The sequence below is a fragment of the Chelon labrosus genome (genome assembly GCF_963514085.1).
Source record: "Chelon labrosus genome assembly, chromosome: 10".
Taxonomy (NCBI): Eukaryota; Metazoa; Chordata; class Actinopteri; order Mugiliformes; family Mugilidae; genus Chelon; species Chelon labrosus.
The window spans coordinates 8,239,439-8,260,297 of record NC_140360.1 but is presented as its reverse complement, the minus strand read 5'-3'; the positions used below and the strand labels follow the sequence as shown (position 1 = coordinate 8,260,297).

The window sequence follows — 20,859 nt, the reverse complement described above, 5'->3', positions numbered from 1 at the left end:
TTGGCTAAATACTTAAAACCAAGAGAACATGATAGGTATTTGAAAGTAAGAGGTAGGTAGCACAACAAAAAAAACAAGGTACTTCTTAAATGTTTTATTCTCACAATAAAACAAACATGTTCACAATTTAACAAAATGCAAAGGTAGCGCCTCAAAAAAATGGCAAAGTGACTACAAAGATTTGTCAAAGCTGTACTAAGTCATGGCCAAAAAACGTTTAGCGTTGGAAGGTGTTGACAGACTCTACTGGGTCAGCAGGGAGATAATAACTAGCAGGAGCAAAAAGCTTTGAAGGACGACTACGTTCTATGTGAAGTAATAAGGTTTCTTGACATTCACGCCGTATTCTGAAAGGGCAGGACTCAGGTCCTCCATAGTCAGAGTGTACTTCTTATCCTGAATGTAAAGAAGAAAAAAAGACAGCCATAAATGATTACATCAGGATCAAAATGATGAAAGCTCCTCTCTCAGTAATGCTTTATATATTGTATGCAAGTTAAAACCAGGCAAACACTCACCTTTGTCTTACTTCTTGAGCTACCTGAGGCAGTGCCCTTCATTTTGCAGTACTGCAGCGCATCATTGGCAATGTCTGAGATAAACTTCTGAGAGGCAAGGGAGATCAGTCGGATTCTACAGAAGAGGAAAAAAGAAACAACAACATGATAGCGTTATTCTTTCTCCGGTCACTGCCAGACTGTGTCTTCAGCCTCTGGATAAAGCGTTCCACTTTTCACTTCACAAAGGTGAAAATCAATAATCTACATGACTTAAAGAGCCTAAACTTCACAAAGCAGTTTGAATTTAAACCCAGTTTGATAAAGTCGGACACAGCGGTCAACCTGAGGCCCTGTTCAGACATCCGTCATTGACTTCTGTCCTGGGAAACCCGATCTGAAATAAACACCGGCATTGTCTGCTGTTTCTAATGGATCACTACAGCTGTTTCAGAACCACAAACAGCTGTTTGACGTGGGGATTTTGGAACAAGTCTCAGAACTAGACTGCCTCACTCACTGACAGCACAGCCGCTATTACTGACGTTATATTTGAGACCTGCACAAAGCTCAGATTATAATTCCAAATCCAAGCCGTAAAAGAAAAAGGTAAGTGAAGACACCGGCCATTATTGAGGAAACACGCAACACACAACTCCTTCTTCAGTGACAGAATCACATACAGTGTTCTCATATTTATTTTACTTCTCAAATCAGATCTCTACAACTGTCTGGCCACACTTTCACATACAACTGATCAAATCAGAATTGTGTGACCTATCTGTGTGGGCTGTTGTGATGAAAAGAATCACTAACTATCACTCTGCTAGTGATTCGACTTTAAAATGTCTTGTTCGTGGATTATTAGAAAAGTGAGAGACGAGAAATTAAAAGAACTCTTAGTACTGAATTCAATTTTGCATGCCTAGCTCCTTGCATGGTAGCATGATGTTCGGAACAAAGTAATCGTTCTCCTAGAGCCCTAAATAGCTGTCTGCTAGTGGCTGCATGGATTCTACTAAGCACTTCCATTAAACTGGATTCTTCAGTGTCGTCATCTGTTGTGTTGTGCAAAATAAAAAATCGGATCCGACTTACATTCTCGGATCAGACGCCTCAAAACCAGCACGGTTGAGGTAGTAGCCTGTAACCGCGTCAGGAATCTGGAAAAAAACAACAGCAACTTATTTATATGTGCACGTGAAGATCATCATTACCGCTGCCCACCATTCAGCTTTCCTGTGAGAGCATCATGGAGTTTTCTGACTTACCGTGGGAGTGTAGTCTTCCAGCTGCATGAGGAAATCGGCCAGAGGCGTGGTGGAGAGGGCGGGCTTCACATCTCCGTTGGTGATGCCGCCAGGTAGGTAAACGCCGTTGGAGACAGACGTATCTGCTGATGGCGTCACAACTGCTGCTGAGGCTGAAGCTGTGATAGAGGTAAAGAAGAGGAGGGGGCCTATATTATATGTCTGCAACACTTTAATCATGACAGAAGGTTGTACTTCTGGAGGAATGTGAATGTAGAAGGTTTGGACAGAATTCCTGAAATTGTGACGTACGAAATACGCAAATAAGACATATACACCAATCAGCCATAACGTTAGGATTATTTGGTCATAATCACCGTTCAAGTGACTAGCACTGATTATGTGGGTGGGAGGATATATCAGGCAGCAAACGAACATTTTGTCCTCGATAATGATATTAGAACCAGGGAAAATGGACGACTTTAAGAAGGATCAAACTGCAGCCCTTGTGGGGCGTTCCCGGACTGCACTGGTCAGTATTTATCAATAGTGGCCCAAGGAAGGAAAAGAGGAGAACCAGTGACAGGGTCATGGCGCATGGCCGATCCAACGGACAAGCCACTGCAGCTCAAACTGCTGCAGACCAGTCAGGGCGTCCATGCAGACCCTTGTCCACTGGTGAAAGCTCCTACAATGGATATGTGAGCATCAGAACTGGACTATGGAGCAATGAAAGAAGGGGGCCTGGGCTGGGCCTGGGGTGGCCTTACTTATTGCCATGGGGGTGGTCTTGGTCCACATAGAATAGATGCCAGGACCTAGGTTTCACAGAAGAACATTACAACCTAATGAGATCACCACCAGTGTTATTCATTTCAACGGTTGGTGGTTTTTATGTTGTGGCTGATCAGTGCATACAGTGACAGAGAAGCTAGCCAATCCTTCCTAGCTATCATGAATTGAACTATACATGAGAATATATTATTAACCTATACGTTAATGACTCAATAGTGAGTACAATAATAAACGCTCTGCTGATGATTCAAATATGTATATTCATGCTTGACTTGCAGTCAGCCATGAATATTTAATTATAATATTAAGAACTTGGAAACATCCGACCCCCGACCCGAGACGATCGCAGCACAAACAACATGGACAGCAGCCAAAAGTCACATACCATTACTCGTTGCCGGCGGTATGCTGCTAACGTTGGTTGTAGCACTATCATTTGCGATGCAGTTACTAGAAGTCGAGGACGTCGTGGAGGGAACCCCTGTTGTGACCGACTGATGAGCGTTGTCCATGTTCATGTTGATGTTAGCTAACCCGCTAACCTTTACTAGCTAGCTAGCTCAGAGAGGAGTCCAAATGTGCCCCCGATAAAAACCGCGATTTCTGAGAAATACAGCTACACGACAAGTCTTCCACGCGATTAAATGTTATCCCGAGAAGCTACTTTGTAACTAGGAGGCTACTGAAACCACAGAATATCTCCTGTGTCTGAATTGTTTGTAGCTATCGTGCAGCAGAAAGCTGAGCTCCTGCTACGGTTAATCGAGTCACGTGATCCTAGCTGTACGTAAGGTTCGGATCTGGCGAAGATGGCCGAAGTTTACCGAAACTCCCCGAAGTTGCATTTTGGTAAACTGGTCATATTAAAACTCCCCACTTTGTGCTCGTTTGGAGCAGTTCAGTGCCGAGAACGAGTTAAATAGCTTACAAAAAAAAAAAAACACTTGAGATATGTGATATGTCAGAATATATATAGTATTTTAAAGTCTTTTAAAGAAACAAGCACTATAGTCAGTCTGAATTAGCCGTTTAACACAATACTCAGTGGTATGGCGGAAATATTTTACAGTTTTACAACAAAACTGCACCTGGTAATGTATAATTCATTGACACCTTTATATACGTGGATGAGCGACTTTGTACTCGTGTATTTTTCCTTTAGTTTCGCAACAAGACATTTCGTTTTTAGTAAGAAGCCACAGTTTACGAGGCGCAGTGAATGCAGCAGATGAATTTCGTGCGCACTGACTGTAGAGGGCGTCAGGAAACTAATGTCGGGTTGATTCTCGCTTTATTTTCTCGTACGAAGAAGCGAACCTCCGCTTTTGTAGTCGCTCAGACTTCTAGGATTTTGTAGTCGTGATTAGACAAAGCGGAAGGCAGACAGAAGGTAGTGACAGGTGCATGGGACAGAACAGGTACGAGTATCCCAACATAAACAAATATGAACAGAAAGAGTAATTCTAATAGAGGCTGCTTCCTCATATATACTATATGCTAGAGTCGTTATTGTAGTCCATCTTTAAATGTTGGTTTATAGAAGTGCACATAGTGATATTAGAGGGGATCCCAGCCAGGAACTGTACATGTGATCGCCTCCGATTCATAAGTGATGATTCTGCTCGGGTGTTGCAGCAGGTGTGTCAACAAGCTTTTATTTGTGTCAAAGTTCACAGGTGGACAGAATGACTTCTCCTGTCTGTGTCATCGTGGTGGGAGCTGGCTGTAGAGGGGAGATCTACTCCCAGTTTGCGTCCGTCCACCCCGATCGCATGAAGGTGAGAAGAAGTGGGCCCTGCAGGGAGGTGGACTACAAGCGAATAAAATAGTTCATATATATACTTTTCAAAGTTATTTTTTAACACCAGAACTTCCCCGCTGCAAGGCAACATTCACAATATTTGCATGTAGTGATGTCTAACAGATGACTTGTCATTTTCCTCTCACTGATTCACTTTCTCAGGTTGTTGCAGTGGCTGATCCGAGGAAATTTGCACGCACTAAACTTCAAAAACAACACAAGATCATCGACGACAACGTATTTGAGGGTCAGCATCAACATTAAAGAAAATCGCACTTAACGGTTCATTCCTGACGAATCTTCCTGTTTCCTAAATAGACTGGCACAGCGTCGTTGCGCGTGAGAAGTTTGCAGATGCTGCGTTAATTTGCACTCCAGACCGCCTTCATAAGGTAAACGTATATAACATTATGAGCACTGTTGGTCAGAGCAGCTCCAAAGCTGAAGCTCTTGTGAGGTGTTTCTGGTCTGCAGTGCGGTCAGTATCTGTCAAAAGTGGTGCAATGAACTGATCATGGACGGCCGAGGCTGTCCCGTGTGGTTTAATCCAATTGAACAGAGTTACACTTTAATGCTGGCTCTGCTAAGAGTGTCAGAACACAGAGTGAGTTGCAGTTTGTTTTGTACGTGGCTGTTCAGGGTGCAGGATGCAACATGTGACAGGCAAGTGTTGACGCTTTGGGCAAAGTTCTGCTGGGAGACCTTGGGTCCTGCCATTCATGTGGATGTTACTTTGACACGTGCCACTCACCTAAGATTTGTTTCAGACCATGTATAAACCTTTCCTGGAAACAATATATACCTTGAAGGCAGTTGCCTCGTTCGCAGAACAAAGACGATCTAGGAATGGTTTGAGGAGGACAACAGCGAGTTCAAAGTATAGACTTGTCGTGCAAAGCCCCCAGATCTCAATCCAATCCATCATCTCTGAGATGTCGTGGACAAACAATTCTGAAACATGGATGCCCAAGTTTACAACCATATACCACCACACACACTTAGAGGGCTAGTGGAGACCATGCCTTGATGGCTTTGGGCTAAAACGAGGACATACATAATATTAGGTACATAGTCATAACGTTATGGCCGACTGATTGGTGTCTGTATACATGTCATTATTTTCTGTCAGATTGTTCTAGTAAACTTGTTCATGTTCAACAGGAACCTGCAGTGGCCTTTGCAAATAAGGGCTACCATGTTCTTCTGGAGAAACCGATGGCGGTGAGTGCTACGGATTCATGTTGCTTTAGATAAATACGTTTGTAAATCTGTGTTTCAGTTGAGCATGGCTTTTCCATCAACTTACAGTATGATTTTTGTTTTTTCCATTTGAACATGCACCTTCCTCTGACATTAATGCGTCCGAATGCCTTTAGACGACGGCAGAAGACTGCACAGCCATTGTGGAGGCTTGCACTCAGAGTGGTGTGATGCTGTCTGTGGGTCACGTTCTCCGTTATGATCCAGTCATCCGCAAGATAAAGGTGAACACATTTGACAGTTTCCTTCATCAGACGCTGGCATCGGTTTTGGGTTCAAACATGACAACTCCAGTAATTTCGGCACGTAAAAGCCTATAGGATATGTTAGTGTCTCATTTAAATCAGAAACACACTTTTAAACGTTTTAAGCGCAATGAGCATATTTTTGAAAGACCGGGGTTTTGTTAGGTTATAATTGCACGTTAATAGGATTTTAAGGTAAATTTCATGTTTAAATGTCCTTCCATGTATCTAAAAGCAACAAGTTTTGCATTTAAAATTAATATTAACTTTTTCTAGGAGCTCATAGATGCAGGAGACGTAGGGGACGTGATCCACATTCAGCACTTGGAGCCGGTAAGAACTCAAATACAGTAGAAATATACAATCCACACGCTGTTGTACTTTGTATACACCAAGGTTCAAGTATTAGATATTGATTGGATGGTAATAAGTGATAATATGCTAAATAAAATACTTTATATAGTATGTGTAAAAACATATGTCCACATCTTGTTCCAGGTTGGGTTTTATCACTTTGCTCACTCATTTGTTCGAGGGAACTGGAGGAATGAAGCAGAGAGCTCTTTTGCCCTTTTGGCCAAATCGTGCCATGACATTGACTTAATACATCACTGGGCTGGAGCACGCAAGTAAGACACCAGGCGGCAGTCAGCGGTCAACTCCCAACTGATGTTCACTCAAACGAGGCTTTTGACGTTAAGAGTACTAAGATGTTGGTTTAATCTTGCCACGGATAAAAACATCTGTTGTGTGTCTTCTATGCTTTGTGCTTGGCAGGTGTGTGAAAGTGACATCATTTGGATCTGTCAGCCATTTCCGAAAGGAACACAAGGTATGTAGTGTGTCAAGTCGTCTTTCACAAAAGGAAACCAGCATCCCCTACAGGGAGAAATGTGTTTAGACTGTACGGTGCTCTGTAGTTTTTAAGAATTAAACAGGACTCCTTTAAAACTGTGTTGAGTCTCTACACTAAGTATGAATATAAAAAATTATATGTCAGCCAACAGGTGCTGCAGATCGCTGCCTTGATTGTTCAGTAGAAAGAGACTGCCCGTACTCGGCACGCAAAATCTACCTGGACGGAGTGAAACAGGTACGAAACATGTTCACCGGTTATGTACTACACAAACTCTGAGCATAATTGTTCCCCTCCTCGACATATTCTGATTTGCGCCGCTTGTGTGTTTGTGTTTTAGGGGAACACTGGCTGGCCTGTGTCAGTCATCTGCCCGAGCTCATTCCCAGACATCGAGTCAGTAACTGAGGCGCTGAGGACTGGACCATACGGCCGCTGTGTCTATGAGTGTGACAATGATGTCTGCAGTAACCAGGTTAGAAGACACTGGCTTCACAGCACTCTCAAGACCGGCTCTTAAAGGACCCGGGTGAAGTTGAGACTTAAGCGTGAAAACGTGAAAGGCGTTCGAGAGTCGCTGGCGGTTTATCAATATTTTGTTGTGTTATTGTGTCATGTTTCTGCTCAAGTATTGTTCCAATTTAAAGTAATGTCTGACCAAGTGCAGTTCAAATACCTTGATGTGTTCTTGCCCCGCCCCGCTGTAGAATGGGCAGGGCAGAATGCATTTTACAGGCGTCATCGAGCACACTGCTGTTTTAGTTCCAAATTGACTGTTGTTCCCCTCCCGTCTGTACTTCAGACTCAAACTTGTCAAGCCCGTACTAACAAGTACGCAAGTATGAAGGTTTGCATACGAGGTATTAACAAACGCCCCATCTCTCCCTATAGACAACAATTTGTAGTGACAGATGATTATACACCAATGAAAACAATTAATCACAATTATGTTCCCTTTCTGCTAATACTGGTCATTTAATTTCCATGGCGTGATACAAAGTACTGCCTTTTTCTATTACATTTGGTTCTTCCCATCAGGCATGTATCAGTACATATAGGTGTATCAAACATAGGATCAAAGTCCGTTTCACTGCTACCATTGCTGTATTTGTTGTAATCAAGCCACAGTTTTTATTGAATCACTGCACGAACCGGAGGGTTAGCGGCTCCATCCCCAGCCCACGGGCCTCATGTTTAAGTGTTCTTGAGCAAGACACTTGCTCAAGAACACTTAAACATGTTGCTCCATGTGGCACTGACGCTGGTGTGTGAATATGTAAGTGAATGGGGTAGATGTGTCACTATGACTGGAAAGACCTTTGAGTTCCTATAGGTAGAAAAGCGCTACGTAAATACAAGATCATTTACCATTTGTCTTGCATTGTTTGTTTCTTTGTTTTTGTTTGCACAGGTTGTAAACATGGAGTTTGAAGGTGGCCTGACAGCATCTTTTACCATGGTGGCGTTCACTGAGGAGATGTGCAAGAGAAAAACAACCATCCATGGCAGCAAGGTAGGACTGCAAGGAATGTGGATAGCAGAAAATAAAAAATATTAAAATTCACACATCACAGTAGTGTTGACCACACTCGCTTGTTGCTCTTTTTTTATGTGGAGCATCAGACACTTTTCTTGCACACTTCCTGCATGTTGCCACAGCTGCTTCTGAGATGCAACAGCCGCTGTCTGCCACTTATTAAAGTGTGTCTTCACAGGGGGAGCTGTCGTACGATGGCCATGAGATACGCGTGTTTGACTTCCTGACCCAGAGATCCACAAAGCACACGGCACACAGTGACGGTCACAAACACTTTGGCATGGGCGGACACGGTGGTGCAGACTATCACCTTATAGAGGCCTTTATTTCTGCTGTGGCAGTGAGTGCTTAAAAAGACTTTATTTTTTTATTATTCCTTTGTCAAATCATGAGGTACACTAGTGAAAATAAGGGCATTCTAAAGTGACAGTCCAACATTAGATAGATTTTCACTAGTGTACCTAAAAAAATTATCTTTATCTATTATCTGTTTATTTTAATCTAAACCTTTTATAAATGAGTTATACTTAATGTTTTACTGCACTTACTTGCATTCTTGTAGCTCTGACACAGGATTTTGCTTACCGTATGCTTGTTTGTTTCTGAAGAACAACGATCCGTCCAGAATCCGATCGGGTCCTGAGGAGACGCTACAGAGCCATTTGATGGTGTTCGAAGCCGAGCGTTCGCGACTGGAGAGCAGGGTGGTGTACTGCAGTGACGCTAAACACAGCTAGAAGCCTACAAAACACTATGATGGACGGAAACGAAAAGCCTAATCTTGTGTACTGTCTGTCGTGGGGTGAATGAAAGCACTATATATATATATCATGTCATAATAACTGAGCAATCAAATGTTTGGGCCAAATGATTTATGACTCTGACCAGCTTCTTGAAATGCTGCTACTACGGTATGGGAACCATTTGAAAGAGATGAGCTTAATTAACTGAAAATCATTTATTAAACTTCTCCGTGCCACTGTCTGAGAACAAAATGATATAACATTACATACAGGCCTAAATCTGATATTACACTTGTTACACTAAGCAGGTTACAGTGGGTGTTTGTCTAAGCATATCACAGGCTCTTGTTTAGTGTTTTTGTGTTGCTAAAGTGTAGGCTCCACAAAGCTGCTCCAACTGTGAACACAAGTTCAGCCTGTCGTCTTTCTGCTCTGAATCTGAAGGATACATGATAGAAAACCTTCTTTTTGTCTAGTCTGTTAATTCATGAAATATATCCAGAAATATCAAGAGTATCGTATGTTTTGGAGTACTCACAGAGAACTATTTCATCATTTTTAACTTAAGTCAACTTAAGCCAAATGAAGTTAATTTGGTCTGTTTTACTTTTAGTAAGAAGTCTCAGAAGTCAGACTCACCCTCTTACTGGTCAGCGTTAGTAGATCCTCTCTACTCATTGGCTTCTTTGCTTCCAGCAGAACCGACTCCACCAAATCTGACGTAAGGCTGACGTATCACAGAGATTGTGCGTTCATATGAGCATTCCAATCAAACCAGAAACGGCACAATGACTATGATACTGTCTGAGACATGACTGATGACTATGACTATGACTGGTCCTTGAGTATCCTGTGATTACCTACCAAGGTGCTGCAGCGGTGGTTACTTTGACTTCTTGGGAGGTTATTCCCAGGAGCCGGACAGCGATAGTACAGAGACTGTCAGTGTCCTGGAGGTGATGAAACACATTAATATGTATCAATTTTTAATTAATTTCTATCCTCAAATGTTCCTTTTTTATTTTTTAATCATGTTCAGAATGTCTGGTTGTCACAACACTTTAAAAGCCTTAAAAAATAAAAAAAAATTTACACCAGGGTTTGTGAGTGGTTGTGAGTTAACAGGCACAGAATGATCCATGTGTAGAACATAAATATACAATAAAAAATAAATAAATACATAATGTATGTCTGCATCTGGCTGACAGTATCTCAGCACTCTCATGTCCACATACCCACTGGCTGAGATTTTGCTCGAGGTGAAGGTAGGACTGAAGAGTGAAAAGCTCAGTGACTCTGTCCTCCACCATCCTCAGGCCCTGTGTGAGGTTTTCATCCAGGACTCCATCAGAAGAGTCCAACTTATCACAGATCACTGAGCTGCCGAAGCTAATCCGAAGCATTGATTTAACACCTAGTGAAAGTGAGATATTAAAAAAAAAGTACATTATCTTGTCTTGATAAACCTACAGTACGTGATCATTCGTTCTCAGCTGGATTAAATGCAACATGTGAGGGAGTATGCATCGCTGTCAGTGTAACAGTGAGAAGTGTTATGTTTTGTCTTCTATGTCTTCTACATTTTCTACACTAGTTTTTGTTACATTCATTCAAAAGAATAATGAAGAAAGTCTTCTGTACAGTACCTTCTTCGACCTGATCTAAGAGCTTCTCAAGCCACTCAACGCGCTGTTGATAAACCGCCAGCTGTTGCTCAATAGGCTTTTGCTCGGTGGAAACTCTCAGCAGAAATGCTTGATGCTGTTCCAGTCGTTGACGCTCCTCTGCCTCAAATACCTCCCTCTCACTGTGAAGCTGTCATATAACGGAAGACGTAAAATTATACTTTTACGCCCTTACCTCTGCTCCTCATGCTTCATCACACACACACAGAACACTAACCTGAGAGATCTGGTATCGAATGGCCTCTGCTTCATCGCACTGACTGTTGTTGAAGTTCAGTAAAGTATAGTTCTGCTCCTCCACTGATGGAAACATGTCCCAGTATATTTCAGTTGCTGATAAAATCCACAACCTTGATTGAACCAGTTTCATGTCTCAAAAGGACTTACTTTGTATGAAGTCCTTCACCAGCGTGTCCAGGTCACGTTCCTCTGTTTCTTTTAGGATTTTTGTGATAGCACTCTCAAAATCCTTCACTCCCCATATCTTAGACTCCAGCAGCTTCAACTTCTCCACTACAAGAAAAAAATACAAAGTGAAACGCATACACAACAAGATTCTTACTTTTCCTGTAATAACCCAGAGGTAGATCTTGCCCCAGCTATATGTATGTATGGGGTAAATTATCCAGCTTCTTTTATACTGACTTCCGACAGACATTTAAGATTAAAAATACTGAACAGATTCAAATTTAGATCTATGAACATGTACAAAAACAGTTAAACAGAACTGGAATCACAGGAACACATGGGGTTGGGGTGGTGGTGCCTGGTTTAGGTGGGTGGAAGTCTGAGTAACATCCAGACAAATGCCAGGGCCAAAAGTTTCCCAGCAGAACACTGAACTGTCACAAGATGGTCAATGTTTTTTTTACGTCTCCTGTCAGTGAAGAGAGTAAGAGACCTTCTCTGTGGTCGGTGTCTCGGTTGATGCTTGGAGTCCCCTTTATGCGTCGGAAATGCTCAACGCTGCAGTAATGGGAGATTTCTCGCTCCAGGTGCATCCTTTCTCTGATGAAATGAGCCACATCCTTATCATTCTGCTCCGTCAGCATCTTCAGTTTTTCTTTATTCTTCCCACTAGAGGGAGCCATAAACATACACAATGAATAGCACTATATTGTGGATGATATTTTTCACTTTCAGCGATGGAAAATGTTTAGGAAACGTGAACAGACACATTTAAGTACGACTTCACTAAATGATATTAGCAAATTAAGTCAAATTTCATCTTTTTTATAATTATAAGACATTATAGGAAGGTTAACAATCTGATTACTTCTGTGTGGTTTACCTGACATTAAAGGCTTCATTGTATTTAGTCATCAGTTTACAAATATCCTTGTGAATTGCATGCAGCTCCTGGATGAGATAACACAAAGATGATGTTTTTTAGTCTCAAAATACTCCCCTCTCAGGGAATCTTTCACTGGCTAATCTGCAACAAAACACATCCACTGTCAACAGCCACGTATTATTATTTGGCACTATTCCCTAAACGCTTAAACAATAGTGTTAACAAAACTCATTCAATTCTAATTATTTGCATTAATTTAAGCATGTGGAATGGAATAATCTGGCTTCCTTGGCACTCCTCTAGCTGCAAAAACATCCTAATTGAGTGGTTTTAAGTGAACCTACTTTTTCCAGCAGGGATTTAACACGTTGGAACTGTTTCTTCTCCACCTGAAGAATCTTCAGCTCCTCTCTCAGCTCTCCATTCCTGGTCATAAGCTTACTAACCTTTTTGCGCCCCTAGAGTAAAAACATTTTGTCTGTCATAAACAGATGTCACAGTGGAGTGAGAACAACAAATAAAAAAGCTATTAAGTAAAGGAGAGCAATGATGTTGGTGAAAATTTAATCCGAATTTATAATAATGTTGTTTCTGTGTGTAACACACACCCTGAAAAGTTTGTTTTCAACTAGGCGCGTGGGTTTTAGTAAGCCTCTGTTATCAGGTTTGCAGCTGCCGCTTGTGGATGCCCTATCACCCCTCAGCGCGAACAGCTTCTTTTCCCATTCCAGGATCTGAAAACAAAATCACCAAGCGAGATCAGCTCAAGAAAGGAAATCAAGAGAAATTCGCTGTGCAGCATTTCACAAAAAAAAAAACACATCACCTGGTACTTCAAAGACACCCCTTTTGCCTTCTCAGCCTCCAGCTCCACATCTAGTCTGTCTCCGGAGGCCAACAAGGCATTCTGAGCACCAGCCTGATGGGTGAAACAACCGTGTGATCCTCTGAGACTGAATGTAAGCTTTTCATGTTCTTCCTGAAGCCTCTGGATCTCTCGTCTGATGCAAAAGGGACACAAACAACCTCAAAGTCTAAAAGGTAGTATAGACTGACATAGTTCTTTGTTTTTCTCTTCAATCTAACTGTTGTTCTTTTCTGACTCAGTGGTTACAAAAAGTAAACATGACAATATAGATTTAATGCATAATAACCATCATATGACCCCCACCCCCCAATCGGCATGCTTTCATTTTTACATTTACGGTCTAAAATGTCTCTGGATCACGAAAGAGTCGACTCACTGGTCTCTTTTGAGGATGACTTTGGTTTCCTTCATGTAAGCCCTCTTGGCTCGCTCTGCTCTGAGATACTGTAGCTGCAGTTTGTTCAGCTCTGATTCAGCTGTAGCAAGAATAGGCTCTGGTTATATGCTCTTTCGTAACAGCTCTTTGACTTACTGCTTTCATTGTTGACTTAGAACAGAGGCATTTTCTGTCACTGGTGATGTGTCAGTGACCTCCGATTTACAGGTGACTTAGAACAGAGGCATTTTCCGTCATTGGTGATGTGACATCCGAAAATACAGGATATAATGTCATGTTACTATGGGAAAGTATGACAATTTATTTTCATTATCAATTAATCTGTGAACTGTAAATAAGCTTGATTAGGATTGGGGAGCTTTGTGAAAATTTGTGAAAATCACAAGATGATAAAACCAACTGCTGTAAAACTTACAGAAATCCATAAATGATTGACTTCTGGCAGCAGATGATCGCTGACTCATGGTGACCTTTAGTTTATCTTGCTGTCTCTATGATAAACATAATTAAAACAAAGGACCTAGGATATATTAACATGATAACAAGTCTCACTTTTACTGTTATTTATTTATTTATTTATTTATTTATTTTACTAACGTGAGCCCAAGAGGGGCTATGAGCTACTGAGAAGAAGTCAAATTGCATTACAGGATAAATAAACGAACTAATAAACAGACAACATTAGAGTTTGGCTAAACATTAGCCAAACTCGCTAACTCGCTAACTAAGATAGCTAGCTAACGTCCTAACGTTTATTAACTGAATTTAGCTAACATTACCTTTAGATACAGACACGTTAAAACAAGTTCGGTCTATATAGGTGCAGATGAAGAAGAAAATATATAAAACGCGAGTATTTATTGTTTATCTATCTGAACACTTGTGTGTGGCTAACGTTGAATTACAATCGTTAGCCGTTATTTTGAATTCTAAACAAGCTAGCAGATATAGCTAATGCAAGCGAGACGTTAGTGTTCAGTTATATCGTTGCAGGCATAAAATAAAGTTTTAAAATAAATTATAAAAAAATTATTATTATTATTATTATTATTTTTACATTTAAATCAATCTAATCTATTTTTAAATATTAAATAAAAAAAATAATAAATAAAAATAAAGAAAATGGTGCCAGGGTCCATACAGACCGAACAGTTTCTTTTAATTAAAATGTATTTAAAAATTTGGAATATACATTTAAATTATATTAAGGTAGTCAATGAAAAAAAGAGTGTTTGTTATATAATTTAAAGGTTTATTTCATAACCCTAACTCTTCTGAAAGACAAACAAAATTAATTAAGAGTAGGTTAACTTTGAATATACTCTATATATTATATTATTATATATAACAATTTTTCACAGGCCTACCTTTATGATTAATGCTATGTCAATAAGGGGCAACTGAGCAGGTTTTGTAGTCTAATACAGCTTCAAGTGGTGTGTAAATCAGTCAATCAATGCTGTACGTTTCACATTGCACGAGATAAAAAAGCCCTCCAACTTTATCAGTTAATCACATTCCATCATGGAGGGAGGTGTCCTACCCTGAAACAATACTGTCAACAGCAGCACACCATTCCTGGACCTTGCAACACATCCACGATGACTAATTCTGGATTGTGTCCCATAGTCCATACTCCCCAGATGGACTGTTTAGTGACTGGCCCGTTGCAGTTGTAAGACTGCTGTGGCAAGAGGGTGTGTAGAGAAAACTGACGAAATGATTGAATCACAGAAAAACCTTGACCCGGTGCCAGAATGGGATTACAGCAGCGGCGTGAGCAGACACTCCTTCGGGCAAAGCTTAATTTTTCCATTTGATGTAATCTGCCTGGTAATACTAAACAAACCACAAGTGCATCATTTTCTCCGCTCTCCTTTTCAGAGCGATAAAATCAACCTGGAGGAGTTTTCTTTATTCTCTCTTAATGAGGCCTTTTTGATCCACACAAGGGCAGGTTAGACACACACACACACACACGCACACACACACATAAATGTACAAGATGCCTCACACACTGGCGACGTGCTCCTGGAGACAAGTTTGCAAACTGAGTCAGCAGCTGTATTTCTGAATGACTCAACTCGTCCACCACAGAGCCCTTTCGTTTCTCACAGCCCTGCCCTCAATCCTCCCTCGCATACAGGCATGTTTAACACAAGCCTTTGCCTCACTACAGCATCACTTCCTCCCACTTAGCCGGGGCTACGTCTGCAAATTCCAAAGCACAACATAAAAGATTTTCAGGGGAAGTAATTACACCCATTGATCAGTTTCGTTTATTTATTTTTTTTCCTTTTCCCTTTTTCGCTTGAAGCTCTATTTTCCTCCAGTTATGATATAGGCCAGTGGCATGTTGTAACGAGTGAGGTGGAGATTTGTCTGCAGAGCTAATAATCCGGTGATCCTACGTGATTCAGACACGTTGCCAGGAAGAGACTCCTACGTCTGTTTTGACTTTTCTCGAACTCCGCTCGCTTTTATGCTTTGAATTTCTGCTGGGAGGCTGTTGCTGTGTGGCGTCACGCGCGTTTTACTCCCTTACAAGACAAGGCATCTGAGGACTAGGAAGTGGAGGAGGAAAGCAAAGAGGGAGGCCGTAAACTATAAAACACGGTGCCCTGCCTGTGACTCAACAGGAAATGATGGAGCGAGAGTAAGTAAGGTGAGGGGAGGAAAAGGAGGAGGGTTGGAGTGGGAGGAGAGACGGAGTGAGTAAAATAAAAGGAAGGCTGACTTTGTCATGCCTCAGGACTCTGAGCTATTTTGTGGGAAGAAGCCAGACTAATGAGGGATCATGCCATGCTTTTCTGAGGAAACCCGTGGCCCTCAGATGGCCTCTTTGTTTACCCCCCATTACTCTTCACAATAGACTTGTGACGCGCACACACAGTGTAAATAATCAGCAGTCCAACAACGGTATTACTAAACATGACTAATTTCCGTTGCCCTCCTAAAGGTTCATGTCATGTGGTGATTCAAAAAGACTTTGACCCCAGAGCGAGCAGTGAAAATATTGACAGTGCGTCCCTGTCTCACGTCTTCCACCCAAAGTGGGGAACAGTTTGTCCTGATGAGCAAACAAACATTTGAAACAAAATACAAAAATCAATAAAATGAACTCTAGATCACTATCTGTGTTTTTTTATTTCCATGAATTGTGTAAAGCCTTCTCTGGCCCTCCCTTACCCTTTCTTCTTTCAACTGAAACTTTTATTGATCAACTTCACAGAGCTGCGGAAGTCCTCCCACTGGGCCTGAACACCCTCTGCCCACACTGAGGTCTGAATTCACGGGCAGGGCAACTGCCCAGGCCTCCAGTTCTGTATCCTGGGCAAAGAATTGCTCTTTTCATGCTCTGATCTCCGCCTTTCATTGAAGCCGTCACCATGAAATCAGATGTCACAGCGTGTAAATCACTATGATCCTTTCCACTTCCTCCATCTCTTTGACTCTGTTTTGTTTTTCTCTGCTGTTACCCTGGGAAAAAAAGGGGGCTAATCCAGCAGCTACGTTTTTATTCACAGAGAACATAAGCAATACAAAAAAAAAGAAGAAGAATTTTAGTATCAGAACAGATTTAACAGAATTTTCTTTTGGCTCTTGGCGAACTTCCTGAGCTATCAAAGGTAGCACAACATCACTCTTTCAGATCGTCCCCCTCTTCCTCCCGATGACTGTTGGCCCTTTGATAACTGAGCCGTCTCCTCGCAAGATGAGGTCAAAGGCCGTGGTAGGAAGCCCACTCAGACATTCGAGGAGCCCTGGTTCCTTCCTGACGCCTCCAACTTGTCAAACCCCGCCGCAAATCGGTTAAATTAAAAAAGATTAAGCGAAGGGAGTGTGTATCGAATCACGCTTAACTCTAGGTTGCGGAAAGCAGCGACGAGGTCCTAACGAACGGCACAGATTCAGAGATTAATAGCAGGCATTCCGCTCTGAAATTATCATTCATTTTCCATGTCAGTCTGAAGGAAGTAGTGGGTGGCAGCAACGCAATGCAGTAAACCAGATCAGGGACATGGCGTAAGAATTTGTTTCCTTATTTGCTGAAAATTAAAGCCAGAGGTGGATGACGACAATTTGATTCACGTCAGAAACTTGCAGTTTAATGAACGGAAAGTTTGCATTCTTACCTCTGGAGCAATTGTAACACATTTACCTGTATTTAACATGTGCATATATCATAAACACAGCTGTCACACATGTTTATTTAAGCTAATACAGCTGCTGACATCGATTCACTGGCACAATAGTGCTGATATTAACAGGAATGTGAAACTCAAACACAAGACAGGTCGACCGTGACTTTGAAAGCAGCAGCAGGCCTGTATGTCTGAGGTCTGGCCTCTAATTACTATTACATGTTTGTACACAGCTGGTTCCTCTATAAGAGAATTCCCTGTGTCACCGTGTCAGCACATCGACCTCCACAAATGCATCTACCACAGAAAACACATGTTAACACCTACTTGCTTCATTTCCCCTTCCAGCTCGGGATGTCGTTGACATACATCTTCTGAGATGACGTTCATCGCCCAAGACATTAATCTTCCCGAGATTAATCCCCGATTTCAGGCGTTTTCTGTTCCCTAGCAGCTGAATATGCACTCGCCGCTGCGGTTTCTTATCAGCTTGTACTCGCTATTATTTCCTGCTTTAACTTTGTGTGTTTCTTTCCTTTAATCAAACTCATGTCATTAAAGATCAAGTGACGTAAACGTACAACTTTTTCCTTCCCGGTGCAGAACGGGATGTCTAAACATTGATACTGGTTGATATCGAGCAGCAGTCTCTTACTAGCGTGTTTAGAAACGGTTCAACTGCAGCCACAGTCAACAGTCGAGTTGAACTTGGTTTCCAACGTTTGCTGTTCCAGTTCGTCATCGATAGCTGGTGTTGAAATGGGCAACGCTGGTGCCACACCTTAAAACTACTCCATGGTAGTAACGCAAATGTTTACTGGTGGGATTTTCCTGGGTACCACAAATCAGTTCTACTTTTCCACTCTGCTAGCTTAAATAGCAATTTGCTGTTCAGGCCGGGCTGCCAAGTGTGTGCAAAGAGAGAGGCAAAATGTAGAATTAGCCAGAGCTAGAAAAAGGTTAGTAATTTGGTAATACTTTACACATGTTATCAGTTTGTTGGTGCATAGACTGAGGTACTCACTGATACTGCAAGGCTGTGTTTTAGGCCCAATACCAGCTTGCTGTTCAGGCTGGACGGCCAACTGTGTTGAGTGTTTGCCAATACTTTGTGCATAAACTTGTGTACCCAACACAGCATTTTAAGCAGTTTCGAATCCATATCTGATTTTGCTATCTGTATCGGAACAACTCACAACCGGAGGGCCTCATGTTTAATGTTCAGAGCAATCTTCCACATCTTTTTTTCATTTTAAAAGCAAGGGGGCGAGGGGCGGGAGGGTTGTTACAGATGTGGAAGGTGGGTTTCTGACTGCACTGACAGCTGTGAGGGACGGAGGTCTCTCAGAGCAGGAAATGACTTGACCTCCCCTGTGGGAGACTGGCCCACCCTGACAACAACCCCCACAGCTCTGAGCGTCCCCGGGCCACCACAAGCTCCCACAGAGGGCCCGCAGAGCAACAGCGGAGCTCCTGGTCCAAAATAAAAAAAAAAAAGTTGGCCTTTAAAGGGAATGTACTGAGAGAAGTTTGAAATCTACACGGTTAGCCGCAACGCTGCTTGGTTCCGTGTGGCGACAGCGGCTTCAGCCCTCCGTCACGCTGAAATCACATGTGTTACCAATCGCTTCATTGCATAACGCAAAGTTGGTCAAACAGCGTATTTGCTAAAATGTATGAGTATTCCCTTAAGCAAACACGGTACGTTGGCGTGAGTGGGACAGTCGTCGATTGCAGCAGTAAAAGCACATTACATGCAGCGTATTTATTTTGTGGGTTTGTGATTTACAGCGGACGTATAGTTATGAGGCACTCCTTAAGCCACACATGACCCCGTATAGATTTTAATAGCACAGTGAAACGGATGAATAATAGGAAGAAAGGGAGAAAAGGTCATATGGCGCCTGTGTTATACTTTAACGAGGTGGTTTTATTCAGTACTTTACAATACTTATTATGTCTCTGCGCCTTTTTAATTCATTTTTACCACAGTAAAAAGAGCCTTTGGCAGTCTGTAATGCGGTCTGGTAGCGTGGTGAAAACAAGAATGGCTTGCACTCACTTCCCTGTTATTTTCTGGTAAATGGCCTCCTGTATTGTCCTTCTGTCTCGCTCTGCGTGGGTGAAGACAAACACAACTCTAATGTGACATGCAGGCTTCAAAACAAGCCCTCGTCCACTGACACAGGGCAGCCAGTCTGATACTTGTTCCTCTTTATCAGTTCTGTATTGTTCTTGGGCCAGAATCCGCCCACACGCTCTGTAACTCCCACTCGGGTCAGATCAAAATTGTTTACTGCTCTAAGAAATGCAATTTCCCACACGCTGGGTACACAGAAAAAAAAGTAAATTAATAATAATAATGAAACGACGCTCGTTCGGATTCATGACATCTCTTTGACTTCCTGCTTTTTGACCTGCCGTGTTTGTTTGTTCAGGGGGTACGGAAAAACTAGAAAATATACGAGGATTTATTTCTGAATAACAGAAAAGCAAACAGTAGTTATGAACTTAGATGATTTATGTTAACATTAGAGCACTGGAGTTCTGTAAGTTTTCAGTTATTAGCACTTATCTTGTGATAAGCCTTTATTGTCCAGGCACATGCACACGTCTGGAACAAGTGCCAAATATTCAACTGATAAAAATGAACAAAAGACAGACCACACACAGACACAAGATCTCATAAATAATAGAAAATATGTCAATAACTAATGTTAAATGTGAATTAAATAGTGAAAGAAGTCAAATATTGATTGAATAAAGACTACAGAGGAAGATTTGGATTTATCAGCCTGATGGCCCTTATGTACAAACTATTTGGAAATATGTTTGGCGTTGACGATTGTAGATGTTTTTGTGTGATCTCATAGTTTTGACCAAAAAATCCCACATCTCTACTGGTTTACAGTAACGGCATTTAAGTCATTCAGATTCCTAAAACAGTCCATTATTAGACGCTGGACGTGGAGTGAGTCCGTTGTGCGTGACTGTATAAGCTTATTTGACCTGCAAATCCCACGGGCTGGCAACATGTTCTCTGGTGGAAGTTCAGATTCCTAAAATTAGAAATTCAAAAATCATGGCTGGGAGTAAAAGCAAAATGTAGGCTGCCGCAGTATGAAGAGTAACAGAAGTGCAGCAGATTACGATTTAGATTCGGAAGCTTTATTAGTCAGTTTCCCTGCGGGAACCTCCCAAAGGGATCAATAAAGTTGTCTGTCTATCTATCTATCTATCTATCATCTATCTATCTAGGCCACGTGTGAGCGGCATGGCGTGCAAAGACAAGACACTTACTTAGAACATACAAAAAATATGCCATAAATGTTGAAGACTTTCCATACTTTCCAAATAAAGTGAATAATGTGGATAAAGTGCAGTGATATTGAGTTATACGGCATATAATGTACAAGCAGAATTTGAATGTTGAGGCTTGCCCCCCCCCAAAAAAAGGCTTTGTATATTTTTATTACATCTAATTGT

At 41.7% G+C, this 20,859-nt stretch overlaps 3 protein-coding genes across 4 annotated transcripts; 1 reads left to right on the top strand and 2 right to left on the bottom strand.

The window, feature by feature from the left end:
- Nucleotides 1-79: 79 nt before the first annotated feature.
- On the bottom strand, nucleotides 80-3,342 carry taf10 (TAF10 RNA polymerase II, TATA box binding protein (TBP)-associated factor). The gene is made up of 5 exons (XM_084553451.1): nucleotides 2,928-3,342; nucleotides 1,769-1,926; nucleotides 1,596-1,660; nucleotides 519-633; nucleotides 80-396 (listed from the first exon to the last, which is right to left on the bottom strand). The coding sequence occupies exons 1-5, from the start codon at nucleotides 3,058-3,060 to the stop codon at nucleotides 307-309; spliced, it is 561 nt and encodes a 186-aa protein (XP_084409577.1). The 5' UTR covers nucleotides 3,061-3,342; the 3' UTR covers nucleotides 80-306.
- Nucleotides 3,343-3,775: 433 nt separating this feature from the next.
- LOC311494412 (putative oxidoreductase YteT) lies at nucleotides 3,776-10,081 on the top strand. 2 transcript variants are annotated; one of them, XM_084553450.1, is made up of 14 exons: nucleotides 3,776-3,960; nucleotides 4,219-4,320; nucleotides 4,506-4,590; nucleotides 4,662-4,735; nucleotides 5,505-5,564; nucleotides 5,720-5,827; nucleotides 6,125-6,181; nucleotides 6,347-6,477; nucleotides 6,626-6,680; nucleotides 6,849-6,941; nucleotides 7,045-7,179; nucleotides 8,116-8,217; nucleotides 8,420-8,581; nucleotides 8,850-10,081. In XM_084553450.1, the coding sequence occupies exons 2-14, from the start codon at nucleotides 4,228-4,230 to the stop codon at nucleotides 8,976-8,978; spliced, it is 1,284 nt and encodes a 427-aa protein (XP_084409576.1). In that variant the 5' UTR covers nucleotides 3,776-3,960; nucleotides 4,219-4,227; the 3' UTR covers nucleotides 8,979-10,081. The 2 variants fall into 2 exon arrangements, with proteins under 2 accessions (XP_084409576.1, XP_084409575.1); XM_084553449.1 differs by having other exon boundaries at nucleotides 4,212-4,320.
- LOC311494411 (outer dynein arm-docking complex subunit 1-like) lies at nucleotides 9,594-13,692 on the bottom strand (the record flags this gene model as incomplete). The annotated part of the gene is made up of 13 exons (XM_084553448.1): nucleotides 9,594-9,711; nucleotides 9,849-9,934; nucleotides 10,220-10,398; nucleotides 10,631-10,799; nucleotides 10,887-10,969; nucleotides 11,057-11,182; nucleotides 11,571-11,746; nucleotides 11,961-12,028; nucleotides 12,308-12,421; nucleotides 12,572-12,697; nucleotides 12,790-12,964; nucleotides 13,208-13,307; nucleotides 13,644-13,692. 13 exons carry the CDS (start codon nucleotides 13,690-13,692, stop codon nucleotides 9,594-9,596), a joined length of 1,569 nt encoding a protein of 522 aa, XP_084409574.1.
- Nucleotides 13,693-20,859: the final 7,167 nt, after the last annotated feature.